The 17862-nt window shown below is 37.0% G+C and overlaps 1 protein-coding gene across 2 annotated transcripts in view; it reads right to left on the bottom strand.

The window, feature by feature from the left end:
* LOC139143858 (importin subunit beta-1-like) overlaps positions 1–17146 on the bottom strand; it is a 31176-nt gene extending 14030 nt beyond the window's left edge. The window contains exons 1-11 of one of the 2 annotated variants that reach the window (XM_070714438.1): positions 16939–17146; positions 16756–16814; positions 13955–14137; positions 13329–13379; positions 11710–11859; positions 10996–11148; positions 9420–9569; positions 6755–6865; positions 5811–5912; positions 3534–3705; positions 960–1204 (exon numbers count right to left, since the gene is read on the bottom strand). In XM_070714438.1, coding sequence (XP_070570539.1) covers positions 960–1204; positions 3534–3705; positions 5811–5912; positions 6755–6865; positions 9420–9569; positions 10996–11148; positions 11710–11859; positions 13329–13379; positions 13955–14137; positions 16756–16814; positions 16939–16990 — 1428 coding nt within the window. In that variant the 5' untranslated portion in view covers positions 16991–17146. The remainder of the gene's footprint in view (positions 1–959; positions 1205–3533; positions 3706–5810; positions 5913–6754; positions 6866–9419; positions 9570–10995; positions 11149–11709; positions 11860–13328; positions 13380–13954; positions 14138–16755; positions 16815–16938) is intronic. The other variant, XM_070714439.1, reaches the window with a different exon arrangement.
* Between the last annotated feature and the right edge of the window lie 716 nt (positions 17147–17862).

Here is a 17862-nt window from a genome sequence, read left to right as displayed (position 1 = left end):
TCTCTGTTGTACCAGCAAATAAGTTTTTTCACCTTAAAACTTTCGAGTTGAGCAAATAACTGAAAATACAGGTCTCCATGTAGGGATTTGTGTAGTGTAAAACATGATTATATTTATATTCTTTTACGATAGATAACGCCTCAGGGATAGATATTTGGGCTATCATACCTTTCAAATTCTTTTCTGATCCACCATTTTTGGAGGCTCATTTTTAAGTCCTTGAAACAAGAAAAATTTTCACCCTCCTAGTTTTTTTTGAAAATTGAACATTTTGTTTTTCTCCATGGAGTTAACACAGGAATGGTGGCCATTTTGAATTTGAAATCCTACATCTGTAAATCTTGGGTAATTTGTTTTTCTAGTACCTAATTTGTGACGTGACCCTTCATTTTTATTTTTGATTTTGAAAGGGAATGGTTGAAAGATTTCTTAAGGAAAGTTTGAGCAAAAGTATGAGCCTTTCACTTTCAAGGTGCATACTACCTAAAAACTGAAAGAGTCATTGACTGTTTCAGTGAATTCATTACTGAGAAAATTTCCCCTATTGTTGACAATGACATTAAATGTAGCAAGACTACGCATTCAAAAATTTGGCTGTTTCTGTCATTTGAAACACACACAAAACATACGCTTATTTCTCGGCAGACATCAACATTATTTGCACAGGTTGAGACAGCCAAAAATTAGTAACATTGAAAAATTGATGGCGTTTAAATTCGAAGTTTTAGATTAGGGCATGGTGTCTGTAGAAGTAATGATGATCACTTGTCAGCCACTATCAGTAAAAGTATGAGGGCAGATTTTTTTTTCAGTTCACGTACAAATCTGTCTGATTGGTTTCTGAGCATAGGGGCTTTAACCATACCACCATGAATATGCATATATGAAATAAGGTGAAAATGGCCACCTTAGATGTCTGACAATGAGTTTTGAAGTACAGGCATAGTGTTTTTGCTCACCCAACAAACATTGGCAGCAACCCTAGGTTCAGCTGCTAGACCAGTTTTCAACGCTTCCAGTAAAGGTTGCAGGTACGTATCATTGATTGCAGCGTCGGGGAGCAGCTCGCAAATACGCCCTATGGTCCACGCTGTTGTATCCCGCACCACAACACTTTCGTCAGTGAGTAACTCAACTAAGATTGGCATGGCTTGAACAACTAGGGGTTTCAGGATGTTGGGCTCCGGGCCTTCCAAAATAGACCCTGTGGTAAAACAAAAAGTGACAATGTCACTGGTCGCTCCCATATAGTTATCAAAACAAGCTAAAATCAAGCTAAAAGATTTTTTTATCACAAATAGAAACAATTCCCCAAATAAAATAAAATTATACAAATTTCACCAGAATTTGATCAAATCTTACTGACGTCACCCGTAAAAACCTCTACACTAAGTTTCAACTCAATCGGACGTGTGGTGTCAGAGTTAAAAAAAATTTTGATCAAAAATGAAAAAATTGCCAAAAAATGCAAATATGCAAATTTCACCACGATTTGCCCAGATTTGAGAAAGGTCACTCCTATGCACTTCCATACCAAGTTTCAAATCAATCAGACTTGTGGTTTCAGAGAAGAAGATTTTTTGACCAAAAATGGGAGAAAATTACAAAATTCATGAAAAATAGCAAGTCCAAGATACTGACCCAAGATGTGCACAATCATTTCAGGTCAGCCCAAAGTACTTACATGCTAATTTTTCATCTAATCTGCTCAGTGGCTATTGAGATTTTCAATAAAATGTAAACTTGTAAACATATATACATATGGCTATGGGAGCTAACAAACGACCCAATGGTCGACAGAGCTCTGCTGTGTTATGAAGAGAGCAACGTTTTGTGACATATGTATTGATGAAGAAGGTTGAGATCTTTGATAGCTCATTTCAGGATGGCCTGACCTAAAATGGCAAAATTAGCTGCAAAAATACAAAATTGATGATTTCATCATAATTATGTATAAAAATGTATACCAAATATCAAAGCTATCACATGAGTAACTTTTGAGAAACAAATATTTGACCAAAAATGGCAAAAACTGACCAAAAATACAAAAATTGAAGATTTCATCAAATTTCACTATATCACACTAAGAGAACCCCCAGGAACCTGTATACCAAATATCAAAGGCATCAGACAAGTAGTTTTTGAGAAACACATTTTTTGACCAAAAATGGCAAAAATTGCACCAAAATACAAAATTGCAGATTTCATCATATATTCTGTATATCATATTTAGTTTATCTGTAGGAACCTGTATACCAAATATCAAAGCTGTCAGACGAGCGGTTTTGATGAAATAAATTTTTGACCAAAAATGACAAAAAAATTCCTTAAAAATACAGATTGGCTTATTTCATTACAATTTGAACAAATCCAAGTTGGGCTATCCCTAGGGACCTGTATACCAAATATCAAAGCTGTCAGACGAGCGGTTTTGATGAAATAAATTTTTGACCAAAAATGACAAAAAAATTCCTTAAAAATACAGATTTGCTTATTTCATCACAATTTGAACAAATCAAAGTTGGGCTATCCCTAGGGACCTGTATACCAAATATCAAAGCTGTCAGACAAGCGGTTTTGATGAAATAAATTTTTGACCAAAAATGACAAAAAAATTCCTTAAAAATACAGATTTCCATATTTCATCACAATTTGAAGAAATCCAAGTTGGGTTATCCCTAGGGACCTGTATACCAAATATCAAAGCTGTCTGACCAGCGGTTATGAGATTTTTTACCAAAAACGCCTTTTTTGGCACTAATTTGCATATTTTTGGCAATGACAACTTCATTTGAACAAAATCTCATCTACAGCCCATCATCCATGTACACACCAAATATCAAGAAGAAATGTGCAGCGGTTTTGGAGTTTTTGATGTTGACGGGACAGACATACAGACATACAGACATACATACATTTTCCTAGCCTATAAGAATAGCTTCCATTGCCATATATACATATGGCTATGGGAGCTAACAAAAATTCACGAAGAAAGATATCACTATGGAGAATATTAGCAAAGGTAAGTTTTATTGTATTCATTAACATTAGCAACCATACTACGGGTAGAAAATACACCTTGATCATTGTATCAGTATCATAATTACTGAATACAGTAAGTTTTGAGAAAGTAAGGTAAGAAAAACATTGGCAGTAAAGTTTGCTAGCTTGTCCCCAAATCTGCATGGCCAGAAGAATGTGTGTGAATGACTGCAGCAACACACCTAGTATAAAACTGACTGGGAATTTTTTGACAGACTACTAGGCAAATCATGAGCAAGCCTTGCTTTACTTGTTAAAAATTCATGAACTTTGTGTGAATGATATATCCTTTATGGACATGGAATTGCGCAATTGGCTAATGTGTACAGTGAACCAGACTTTGTGATGGTGCTTAGGAAATGTGCAGGTCAGTTGTGAGGGGAGTGTACTGCAGTGAATATTTGCCGTGAAACATTACCTACACATTAGCAAAAGCTGGCAGACAGACTTCAGCCTGAGCAAACTACCTTTTGCGTTCCCAGTGAACTTACCGAATGCCATGACCGACGCTTCCCTGTAGTGCCAGTCCTTGTGTTTGATGTTATCCTTGACAAACGGCAGTATGTGTGGCACGACATCGTCCTCGCAACATGTGGCAAGCAACATTAGACAGACACCTGCAGCCTTGCATGGATTCCACTCATCATCGTCATCAGTCTCTTCCTGAGTGGGAAAATTCCAAGAAAAGTTAAGACTCGGAAAAGGTGCATGGTTGATTACAGCATAATCAAACTTTAGACCTCCACTTATCAGAAACTTACATTCTCTGATATCAATAGATTCCTAGTGAAGACAGTCATTTTCATCTACATGTATGGAGTCTGTTCATTCAAGCTAATCAAGATCATAAGTTTGATACAAGACATTGCAAGGGGCATGCCACATTTGGTACTGTCAACAGAAATTCAGAAAAAAATTTCATCTTTGTGCACCCGTCTTCATAACTGCAGTTTGTATTTGGATCCTTCCGCATCTGATTTTTATAGTTTCAATTTCAACATCAGGAGTCACTAACAAACAAATCTGTTATTCCTGAGAAGCCTTGTTCAAATTTTCTGACAAACATTTATTTTTGCATAATAAAACTAGAACTCTGACATCATTACAAATTAGCTCTTTGAGTTGCATACACAACATTGCTTTGCGAGAACTGGATGTGGCCTACAACTGTCACGTTTGCATGATAAAAGAAAACTACACCATGCATGTTTACAGAAAAGTACAACAAATAAAATTTACTTGTCTGTAATAATGCCGAAGAAATCTTCAGTACACTGCTCAAAGTACAACATAAAACTCCACCGTCTAACTGCCATGCTAATAGCTGTTGCATTCATGGCACATATCATGTTAATAAACTAAATTAATTTCATGCAGCAAGAGTTGTACCAGTACTATAAAATTCTCTCAATCAGGAACAAAAACAAATTTCATAACATCTGTTGCCAATGATGTCTATTTTTACAGACATTCTCATTAGAATTACAGATTGACTCCCAAACCTCTGATTGATGGAATGTACAAATTTAACACATGCAATGGAAAAGCTGTAGCTTTAGCCTAACAGTGACTACCAGGTGACCAACAGTGCTAGATGGGAAACAGTCTCCTACAGCAGCAGGAACATACAATACTGATTGTAACACACCTCATCCACAGTCTGTATTCTAATTCGCCAATTGATAGTCACGTGGGATGCATTCTTTTTGTGCTGATCCACATAAACGACGTCATCAGGCATCATTTGTTGGAACTGTTGCCTGCCAGGCATCAGTTCCGAAAAATGATGCCCGCTGACGTCAAAAAGGACATTGACGCCTGCGCGGACCGGAATGTAAACAGAGATGTCGTCTGCGGCCAATCGAAACGATAGTCGAGAATCTTTTTGGTTTATCCTACTTTCTGAAGAAGAATTGAATGCTTTGGTTTCCAACAAGGACTCGAAACGGACGAAAACTATAATCAAAGGTGCATTGAAAGTTTTGCAGAAGTATTGCGATCCTGTTAGGAAAAACGTTTTCTTACTGAACCACTCCAACATATTACATCATAGGTCTACATGAGACAAGTTTTGTGTATAGTACGTTCTTATTCATGGCTACGGATGAGATGTGTTACAAAACACATATTGACTGGCCAAGAGGGCAACAGCATACGTCTTTAACCCCTCTGGCCTGTGAGTCACCCCCAAAAACAAACTGTTTCCCTTGGTCTACCGCCTCGGGAAACAGTCTGTTTTTGGGGGTGACTCACAGTCCCTCAGGGTACAGACGTATGCTGTTGCCCTCATGGCCAGTCAATATGTGTATATTGTTCAAGTTATATTTTTAACAACGTATCCTGCCTGACTACTAAAATCATCTTTTGAATTTTCAAATTTTCATCTGTATACTTCTAAAAGCGTTTTCTTGTCCTTCTTTCACCTTGTAATTAAAAAATTAATCAAAAAGTAGTTCTTGGTACTTAAGTATCTATTGATGTTGCAGGACTCACATCCTTTACACTAGTGCCTACAAGTTGTTCACTCAATCAGAAACTGCATGGATACACCTTGAAAAGTACTTTTATCATGAATTGAGTTTGACTTGTGTGCACTTTTGGTATTGTCTTCAATGGACTTGTAAAATATCTGGGATCAAGAGGAGTGTGATTAGGTGTAAGTAAAGCAATCATGCACACGTCATTGATTTTCCCATTTCACTCAAGAACTTTTGTTTTGACGGGGAGGGAAATGGAGGCTCCGCTTTTATTACCAATGACCCCCTTACCTGTTTTGTCAAAGTTTGGGTGAGGAGTGGTACTAGGTATTGTAGTGCCCCTTTGGCATAAAACCTGCTGATATGCTCTGGAGGGCGACCCTGCTCTTGAGCCTGAAATAAAGACATGATAAAAACATTGTTGAACTATTTCACAGAAGTGTTTGTTGTGAGAGACGTTCGTAGAACATGCATATCTACTGACTAATAAATCAACTTACATGTACGGGAGATTTTTGGTGAACAATTTCTGGTTTAGCAAGTTCTCACAACTCTTTATTTCAAACATGCTGGGGAAAATGAATAGAATATTCATCTACCTGAGGTACATCTTATTACCTGGAGTAAGATACCTTTTGCCATTATCAATAATTTACTCCATCAGATTCTGATTTGCAAACAGTATGATTGGTCTTGCAACAATTGTTTTTGTTCAAATGTAGAAAAGCTGTCACTGTACGAACTCACTGGCATTCCCTTCACATATGGTATATTATACATCTTTACGGATTTTTCTTCTGAACAGATGCTGAGACTTGGGTTTAGAAGCAAAGTCAAACAGAAATTTACATGGCTTTTATGAAGTCTACGCCATTTACTACATCAAAGACTGGCTGGACTCTATTTTTCTCTACAAACATTTACTTGAAAACGACTTATGTTTTGTACATTTTGTTTGATTTGATGAACAAATTACATGAGTCGTGAGAGTATGCATGGCTGCACCCACATCAAAGATGGGAGCCGCAACCAAAGTATCCTCTAACTTCTTAAATTTCAGGTCCCTGGCTCGACTCAGGTATCTCTTGAGATTTCCTTTGGTAAGCCCTGTATCACATGCAGCATGTAAAATTTTCAGAGTCCAGAGAACAGTCTTGTGTCAGTGAATGACACTAGGTCATACGTCATACTGGTTGACAAAGCATAATGCCTGGCACAGTGGAGTTTTGAATTACCTCTGACTGTTCGATGGCAAGATCCATTTCCTCATCACACACTGTGGACCAAAATTCTATTCCCTGCAGGGCCACCTCATCCTCCTCGTTTTTCATGGCTTCAACGGTGATCTGTTGGAGGGATAGTCAACGGATATTACTCACTACATTCACAGGAAATTCATTGACACATGTACAATCTTGTTTAACAAGAATATATATAATACTGTGAACCTGATGTGCACATATTTCTGTGTGCTTGTGTTTGTATATATGTATATGAAGTATACAGACATCCTCCTGGAAAATTACAGTGCTTGATGCTAAAAGCAGAGCATCATAAATATTACACGAATTACTTTAAGAACAAAGTAATAATATCTGTTACTTAAGTTTCATGCATCTCGCAATCATCATATATATATATATATATATATATATATATATATATATATATATATATATATATATATATATATATATATATATATATATATATATACATATATATATATGTGTGTGTGTGTGTGTGTGTGTGTGTGTTTGTGTGTGTGTGTGTTGTGTGTGTGTGTTTGATTATTTTTAGATCTCAAGAGGAACGTATGCATAATTCCAAGTATTCAGCTAGGTACAAGTTTCACGACGAAACATTCAGTAACAACAAAGCATGATATAATACTGCATGAAAGATTAATACCTGTGCTCTCGCTGTCGCTCGTAACTTTCGTAAATTACGAACAAAAATGAAAATTTACGAAAAAAAATGAATGCCCGATCGGCCATTTACGAACGATTTTGTTATTTTTGAAGCCTGATTTTCGGTCAAGATTGTGAATTCCGGGGAAATACTGTCATATCTCGTCTTTCAAAACCTACGCTGCCCCTATCATCAGCGCATCGACACATGGTGATAGCTGGCTTTGGACTTTGACCTGTAATAACATGAGCATGCGCGAAAAGGTTTCAAGATCCCCGGGTCTTGTAATCTCATAGTGGTGTGTCATGCATTACCACCCCATTACGGTAGTTTCGAGACACCCAAACACTCACATGCTGTCAACTTTCCGAGTGGACTGTTGAAGCGGATCGAGGGAAGCGGGCAGTTACAAATACTTTGGATTGATAGTATCCAGTTGGGAAAGAAAGTTGGCATAAAAACGGCAAGTGATATGAAAAAAATACGAAACAATGAAACCGCCGAGCTAGAAGAGATCAAGAACAGTCAGCCTGAAAGACAGTCGAACTACAGCAGAACTGCAGTCCGGGCCGCGCATGGTTGAACATGTACTGCACAGTGTTTTTCTGTGCATGGAGGTGGAAGCGAGCCGGAAATCTTAGATGTCGTAGATTTGTCATTTGACGATCTGCAAATTGAATTTTTCAGTCAGCTTGCCAATTTTAATAGGTTTCCTTCAAAATATTTTACAAGAAACTGTCTCAGCAAATGTTATGAATACTGATAGTTTTCTATGATCCAGAGAAAATGCTGTGCACAGTCCCATGACCAAAAGTTTATCCAGACAAAAAAATAAATGACGATCATCTGCAGCGTTTTAAAAGTATAACTGTCTCTAAGAAAACATTAGCAGGATCACCAGTCTCAGTTTGCGTACTTAAATTTGATTGAGATGAGACAAAATTTGTGCGAAACCACAGACTGCCAAATGTTCTGATCAGTGGTTGTTTAAAAAGAATTTTAGAGATGAACATGGCATAATGACTGCAGCTATAGAGGCACCACCTAGTACCTATGGGATGACATGCATAGTTTAAAAGTAACAGAGCTTTCCAAATATGAAAAACAGGGGACAGATTTTCTAGCATCTAAAACTTGTGCAAACACTGATAATATTTGATAATATTAATGACCGCTTCATAAATGAATATATATAATCATCAACCACTGACTACACACACAAAGGGAGTTATGATTTGTGTCACAATATACTTGAACATGTTACGTTGTGTAATAAAGATAGAGTAATTGAATAACATTCAATGGCCGTTGACCAAAATTACACACTTTATTGTGACAAGGAAGAAATTTCAATGTTACAAGCATTCATGACCCATGATGTACAGTGTTATTCAATAAATCTTTTGAAAATGCGCATCAAAATATGAGTTTTCATTGTCAAAAAAAATAAAAAGGGATTTTTCATTTTCTTTTGTCTTTAATGAAATCATTCATCATTTCTATCCCCTTAAAATCATCTATTGAGTACCAGAAGTGCTTGTTGAAAGTTGGTGGGTTCAGAATAACATAATTTGTGCTTACTAATATTTTTGAACCCAATTCGTAAATTTACTAACAATTTCGAAAGGCCAGGGAGAGCACAGAATACCACACTGTCCCTAGGGATATTACAGTAATTCAGCAAAAATTCATTAGCAATTGTATTTTATTGTTGAGTAAATATGTTTCTCAATAACTGTTATCATGACAATTGTAGGAAAAAAATCCTTTCCGATTTGGCCAAAACAAGACCCAACATGTTTTGAAATACAGAATATTACCAATTATATTGTTGAAATTTGTTTCAGTATGTGAGCACAAACCGTACAGGTTTGGCGTCGAGCGGTGCACAAAATTCAAAGGCATCACAATCTATCATATGTCTTACGACCAAACCATTTGATTACATAGAGCAATGGACGGTGGGGTCTGTCACAATGCGATACTCACAGCAAACAAAGCTGGTCCCATGTAGGTCTCCATGTGATGGTAATACAGGGACATTATCTTGACAAGACACTGGAGAGCTGCTACCTTTACACGAAAGTCAGTACACTGCGTGCCTTCACACACAACCTGCATGATGAAATGTCTCTCAGCCTGCAATAGAGATAATATGTACAGAATTGTAAGAATATTCCCAGAGAACTGCCAATTGCTATTACACATCGTGCATTTTTCTTTCGCAAAGATACACCCAAACAGCTGTACACTACTAACAACACCAAAAGAGTCTTCAGCTATAAGCATTTGATCTTTGAGTGCTGTAATTTTTTGCTAAAATTTTACTGCAAGATTTTACCAATTTTTCTGTAATTTTTTTGATAATTTTGGACCAAGTGCACATCAAATTTCATTGGCTACAGTTTTTAATCAAAATTTTGGCAAAAAATCTGGAAAAAATTGACAGGGGTATATTTTATAAAGGTGACAAAAATTGACTGTGACACTCAAATGGTGGGGTGATCAATATAGGAACTTTTCAATTAGTACACTTTAGTACTTTGACAATGTATATCATCACCTTCACTTAGGACTCAATTGTAGGTCATCAACATTCAATTCTCACAACGAGACCATTATCTGGTATGCTCCCCCCCCCCCCACCCCCACCCCCATATAACCTGTATCCTGCCAGGTTCATGTGTCACTATCAGATCAAGTCGATTCAAGCTAGTGAGGCAGAACATTTTTCATATGTAGCATTGTAACAAAGGTTTGACCAGTTGGAGGCCCTTGAAAACATACTGCAAACACTGACTTAACCTAGAACATATGGCAAATGGGTGAAAACTCGGGTACATTTCAATCAATACCTCTTTTGACCAATTCTGTATAAAATTAACTTGGGCACATTCATGCATTGTGTTAATGGCACTTGAAGCAAATTGAATCTTTTCGTTGGTGCAATAAATGTCCGGCTTCAATCAGCTCTGACATGAGATTGCCTGATGAGTGTATTGCTTTATATGTCATTGCTACACCAGTTTGTTAAGGTAGAACGCGCCTCAAGGACAGATATTTAGATTCTCAACTTTTACAATTCTTTTCTGATATATCACTTGTTGGGGTTCATTTTAAAGCTCTTGATGTAAGAAAACTTTTACCAGCTTAGTTTTTTGAAATTTGAAAATTTCATTTATCTCCACTGAATTAAAACAGGGATGGCTACCATTTTGAATTTTAAATTTTGGTTAATCTTGGGTTATTTGTTTCTACAGTACCAAAATTTGCACGGTGACCCCCGATTTTTATTCTTGCTTATGAAAGAGAACGGTTGAAAGATTCTTTCGAGACACATACTACATGTACCTTACATTGGCATATAGATCCTAGGACCAAAGGAACTCTTTAACCTGATGAGCTGCAGGTTATACTATAATGGAACACATCACTTTGCTTGAGTGGACAGAGTCTATAGATATTTTCCTATGCAGGAAGTAGTACAACATCACAGACTAAGATTTTTTGTTCTGTAACAAGACAAATGTAGGAAGATCTGCAGACAATTGTTGGCCTCACTTACATCTTTGTCAAAGTTGGCTTTTGTAAATTCCAGTGAATTGAGCAGTGCGTTGGTGGCCGCCAGTCTAACATGGTTGCTGGGTTCTTCTTTCCTCATACCTTGCACGATGGCTGTTAAGATTTCGTTGGATTGTGAAGCAAGGTGGTCTGGTTCCTAGGTAACAAACAACAGCATAACACTGTCACATGAAAATCACAACAGAACTCTGGAATGACGGGTAAAGCTGAGTTCATGTTGCATGATCCACGGTACTGGAATATGATCCATTGATAAGTAGTGTTTTGACTGATGGTGATACCCTAGTAAATTCTACCAGGGTTTCCAAGTTGTGTCACTTGGCTTTCCTTTAACTCATCAATTTAATGGGGACTACAGAAATAATATGTAACTCTCACATGATTCACTATCTTCCTAAACCTTAGCAAAAGACAATGTATTAGCTCTGAAAACTTAAACATTAATTATCATTAAACTCTGGTTGAATGAATACTAAATACAGTATCAGGTTGCACTGCAAACGTTAGATGACGATGAGTTTATATTTTATTGCAAGTGTCATTTGCAATTTGTACGTCACACACTTTACGCAAATGGATGATGAACTCACACAATATGCAGCACACTATTGCTGTCATTTGTATTCACAAGTTTCATGAGGTAGAAACGGATGGAAATCAGAAATGGCACGGTCCACTGCTATCCTAAGCAACTTACCATATCTTGGCACATGTATCCAATGGCTTCTAGTGTGGACTCTTTCAATGACTCTGTGCTCGTCGCATTTGTGACGTTGTGAACCATCACACCTATCAAATCTGGCCACTGGTTGTGAGGGATTTCGGCGCAGGCTATGCATGCTACACACTGGAACCCAAAAAAATTCCAAAAAAAAATTAGCAATTTCAAAACGGCAAGTTCATATGCATATTTACTGAGTATGCACAGCAGAATATGCACATTAAGATGCATATCCCACAGTGTACCCTCTTTTTACATCTCTGAACTCTCAGCGTCAATTCAGAAACTTATATTTTCAGCCTTTTATCTCCACTAGGTACATGTAATATTTAAATTTTTCTAAAATGAGAACAAGAGAGAGTCATTGCTGCATGAAATTAGCTTAGAAGGCCCACTGCTGCTGGATTAGAAAATGTGCTCATTTCCTGTTAATTTTATTGAAAGAAATACAGAATGCTAAAAGCTTAATATGCAATGTAATGTCCTCACACCTTACAGTATAAGGTTATTGCCATCGATTCAATGTCAAAACATTTGAGAATCAATCAACGTTGATTATGACCTTTGATTCATGAGGGGGTGATGGGGCAATTCTTCTAACGTGACCTCAGGTGAATTTGAGCAAAAGAGAACTTTTACGATAGTTTCTGGGATGAATGCATACAGATTACTACTTTGCCATGAAAGAAGTTAACATTTCATCAGTCAGTTGACTTAAATACAAGTTTTATACATTATACCAATGAATTAAAGTAGTCTTTCCCATACAATTATCCAGTTGACACCTTGGCCACGCATCAAATACAGTCTCAAGCCTGTAATTTAACATACATCATCATTCTGTCTCCTTTCTAGAATAAAGTAGATGCCCTTATTACCTTTATAAGGTGCAAGGCATCTTGGCAGATGCATTAAAGCCCCAATAGCTGCGAATGTGTTATAAACCTCTCTCAAAATATCCCCCGTTTTCCAAGAGTTTTTGGAGTGAGACCCATCAAAGACTGAAAAAGTGCATAAGACTATCATAGGTGTCAAAGGTGGCATGTAAATTCAAATGTTTTAACATCATTTAAGATTTCCTGTCATTTTCAAAAACTAATCATGTGACACACAAAATAAAGATTACGACAACAAAATGTTAGCCATCATATGTTGTGCATTCAAGTAAATGGTATCATGCTTGTTCCTGTTATGATCACGATGTGTATATGTGCAGGAAATTATATGCATTTTTATACTTTTCTGTCGGGATACCATTTTCTGAGTGCGGCACCTGTTTATAATTGAACCTGTTAAAAACGTCTAGGCATGGTCCAAATCAGCGAGCAGTGATACTTCTATACATGTCCTTCAGTTAGCACATTTACATGAATCTACTTTGGTTTGAAAATAAAATCATGAAAATAATGCATAAAATTTGCAGGTATTGGGGCTTTAGTGTTTAACTATCCGACAATTAAGATAAAAACATAAACTGCTCTTTATGCGTGTTGCATGGAACTGAAGTGTGGCAAATCAGCAACACACGATTTGAGCACTCTGAGGGAATACACTGTAGTTTGGTTTGGAGCTGTCAGGAAATATTTTGTGTGTACCTGTGCTGCTGAACTGGGTCTTGGGATTTCTGTTCCTAGCGTCTGAAGTACCTGTAAGAGACACAGAGGAGTGTATGTATGAAACACAGTATTCTGGACAAACAATATGCTGAAACAGATTAGAAAATGAAGCAAACACACAGTGTGGACATACAAGATTCAGTTGGTCCTTTGCAGAAAAATCATGCAATTTCATTTGACAAGAATTTCAATGGCACAGGCCATCTTCCTTCTTGTTTTGTTCAAATAGCTACAAAACATATTTGTTTTCTGACCAAGAGGTTGTGATAAGTGTACAACTCCCTGTGGAATGGAACTCTACAATATCTCTCAACCCATGAAAACATAGGGAGAGAGTCATACACATGTAAGCTTATGCAGTGAAACACAAATTTATGACCTGTGCGAAAACTAATGAAAAAAACTCATGTTTGTTATGCACTAATTCAACATCCTCTTTGTTTTTGTGTTGTAGCAGGTAAACAACTTTTCTTTTTTCAAATAAAAATAATAACACCTGGATCCATAATACTTGAATTTTGGTCCAAATTTCTCTGCTGTCTGCTATGTCAACTTAGATGCATATGCCGTACCTTCTACCTTCCAAGCTTCATTAAAATACTTACAAAGCGTTTAATACTAGTTCTTAAGTGTGGATCCATGCTCAGCCATCTCTGTTGGTACTGCATTTTTACAACCGGGTCCTTTGATGTCAGGGCATTCTTCAACTGCAGACCAGCTGCCATACGAGCCACCTGGCTCTTCGCTGCATCAGCAAGGACCTCTGACAGACCCAGCAGAAATCTATTCTGTAAAATGCAAATAAAAGGAGAAAAAAATGCAAAACAAAGATATTGTGTAAAGTACTGATCTACATAACTCCCAATTTCACATTAATCCTTTGAGTGCTGTAATTTTTCCCACTAAAATTTTAGAGCAACATTTTACCAAATTTTATGAATTTTTCCGTAATTTTTTTGATAGTTTTGGACCAAAAGGAAATCACATTACCTTGGCTACAGTTCTTTATCACAATTTTTGCAAAAATCTGAAAAATTTGACTGACGTACATTCTGTAAAGGCAACAAAAATCGACTTTGGCGCTCAAAGGGTTAAAAGAAATGATGCTTGTATTAACATCACTCTCTCTTGGACTTTCAGAGAAATCACAATCCCACTTTCAATTTTGCAGGGGAATCACATGTACTGGTACAACTATGATGTACTTAAGTTCTACATTGCAACATCGGCGTAAAAAAAAGGTGTTCTTTTTTTAAAAGTTGTGCTATCTTTGATTGAATAATACACAGAAGATCTTATTTTGTACATTGATTGCTCAGAAAATTTACAATTCTTTACACATTTCTTGTACTTCCTTCGTTTAAATATTTTGATTTGTGAATTGGTTAGCTGTCAGCTTCTTTTCTGCAACCTTTGATCAGAGGCTTTACTAGTCTTTGAGCTTACATGTAGTCCTCAAAACATATGGTAAAATCAATAAATAAATAAATTAGTGTTATGTACAGTATCATGCCCAAGGAAGCGGACAACTGCACTATGAAATTTCAAGTTTTCCCCCATTTTCTTCCACAGTAAATGGAAAAATATAATTCCAATCCAAAAACGATGCCCATAAATTAAATAAATAACAACAAGAATTTTTAATTGCTACTTTACTATGGGTTGATGCAGGATAGATGTGGAAGGTAATTTTGTATCACCTTTCCAAATATTCTCCAATGAAAGTGGCACAGAAGGAATTTACGGGACAAAGACTTCAGAATTTCAAGTTTACAGCTATCTTTTACCTTCTATGGACTCATTCTAAAACTTCTGGATAAAATTAGCTTTTCACCATCCTGCTCTTGTCAAAATGGAAAATTTAATCCTCGCTGGAAGGGTTCACAGACAATTGCAGCAGTTTCATATTCTGCCATTGACAAATTTGAGATCATTTTATTCACTAATCTAAAACTTTCAAGAATCATAAATGATTTTATTTGGGATTTACAAAGAGAACAGGATAAAAGTATCCTCACACAAAGTATAAGGATTATGCTATGCTTGTGGTGTGAATGTTAAGTGTCAATAAGATTTCTTAAGGTATTAATCAACAGGTTATGTCATAACCCCTTTCCAAAATCATTCATGACAATAAAATATAGAAAGGGATAATCAATGATGAAATGCTTTAAATATTATTAATTTTTATGTTTGAAGGCAACCAGTCCACTTAATTGTGCAAGCACATTCTTATGACTAATATCAGCAGTATGGACTTGTTTAGAGAAATCACACATGGTAAAGGACAGAGACAATCAGACCTTGCTCCCTTTCAGAATACATTTGGAATGAATTCAGAATGTATTAATCCTCTTTCTCCCAAGTGGTATTTATTTCTATGGCTCGTCTATGGAGCCTGTTAGAAAGGAGATCAATATTTTAAAGTCACACAGATTTTGTCTTCTCATCTCCTATATAATTAGCTGCTGAATAGTAACAACAGACATGTATTGTGGTCTGGACCACAGATAATTTGGTACATGTATCAAGTATTCCTACTTGGTATCACTAGTAGCATTCCATATTGATGTGCACAGACTGTGGTTGCACTGACAAGTGTTTATTAGATCCTGACAGCATAATTACAGTATGTAAAGTTATTGATATCTAATGTTGGTGTTTCATAAAAATGGCAGACATCACTCTGGTCGGGATTTAGAACTTGTGACAAAATTTACCTCACTCGAATACTAGGTTCAATTTGAAGCATTATACATTCTGAACCTTAAACGGTGTTAAATTTACTATCTTTACATCATTAAATAGGATATAAATTGGCCACCGCAGCATGTCATTGTTTGAAAACATGTGGGGCCTTGCATTAGAATATAACTGTCCTTGACAAACAAGAACGACCAAGCAAGACAATAAGCTCCATGACAGTTATGAATTTGATAGCCTGGGAGTACCCTGCTTTTCAAAATGAAAAAGCAGTGCAACATACAATATCCACCGGTTCTTTCAGCAAGAGAGATAACGAGAAAATGTTTGATTATGTCGTGCCGCAACCAACTTCAAGAGAGTACATTTTCTGTCATGCTTACTACGGTACTGGTGCGTACTCGGTCGATGTTCAGTTCAGTGTGTCCGTCGAATGACCTGTAGAGGGAGCGAGGTGTACCGAATTGAAGACTTTGGGTATGGCCAAAATAAGTGACCTCTTTTGCATTCTAATAGTGGCAAGGGTTTCAACTAGCAGAACTCGTACTACATAAAGACTGGAGTCAACCGAAATCTATACAATGTTACGATAGTTGCACTCCCTACAGGTCATGGTGGCCGCCATCTTGACATCGCCTGATGAACTTTTACGTGTGTCGCGTACAGCATATACCTTAATTCCAACAGGCTTTTGAATACTTACGAAATCATTTTGGGCCGCTTTTTCAAGTGACTCTTGTGCGCTCTGGAGAGCAGTCTGATCTGAAAGGTGTAAACACAGAAATTATGACACTGCGAAAACGAATGTATGATATTTCAAAAATGACTGAATTGACATGGCGATGCATGCTACCGGCATCAGGAAGCAATAGTCCGTCTCACTTACCAGGTGATACCGTGGCTTCTAACACTCTTACAAGTTCTTCCATGATTTCCATGCCTTGTAAGCTTGTAGATATGGCTTATGACGTAAACCAAAGTATTATATTTCCCAGTTAAATCCCAAAGCTATAATATTCCTGTCCTCTCCAAGTTTTGACTCTGCCAACCCTGGCACATGTGCACACTGTTGGAGCAAGAATTAGAATGAGCTCCAGCGATATCCTTTCGCGTAATTTTTCAATTATGAACCTCTCAGTCATTGGTCAATAACATGAAAACTGGGCGGACTTTCGTTATCTTGTCCAATCAAAGAGGTGTTTTCTGAATGGGCTTGGAAAACGCACTCGCACTATTTCTTTCCCGAAAAGTAACAATTAAACTTTACAAATCAAATCACATACCTTCTCTCAGGATAAAATCGTATTAAATACAAAAAATTAGAACAATTATATCGGTTGATGATCAATCTACTCGTTAAATTTACTATTTTCAAAACAAACCTACCGGTGACGAGGTCATTCAAAATGGCTGCTTGTCCTCATTCGCGCCAAAGCGGAAGTCGTTTAGACTCTCCCATTTTCACAGACTTCTAACGTGAACCAAGCCCCTCTCCAGCTCTGACGCAGCTGTCAACATTCCATAGTTCGTTGATACCATCCCGAATCCGAAGAGGGTATGGGGCACAGGTGCGTGGAGTTGCCGTGTGGTATACATCGGGAGAAGGGGCCTTCTCTCTATTTATACTTCGAGGCATCCATGTACCTGTGGTATGGAGCTACACTTTTGATGTCATTCATTGATGATTAAAATCCTTAACCCATAATAACGTCACATCAGTTGGCTTTTTCCTAGGTCTGGTTGCGTCACAGGGAAGCCAGGAAGTAAAAACAAACAAACAAACAAATAAATAAACAAAAATATACAAACA

Source organism: Ptychodera flava, chromosome 11, assembly GCF_041260155.1.
Source record: "Ptychodera flava strain L36383 chromosome 11, AS_Pfla_20210202, whole genome shotgun sequence".
Taxonomy (NCBI): Eukaryota; Metazoa; Hemichordata; class Enteropneusta; family Ptychoderidae; genus Ptychodera; species Ptychodera flava.
This window is presented reverse-complemented; position numbering and strand designations above follow the sequence as displayed.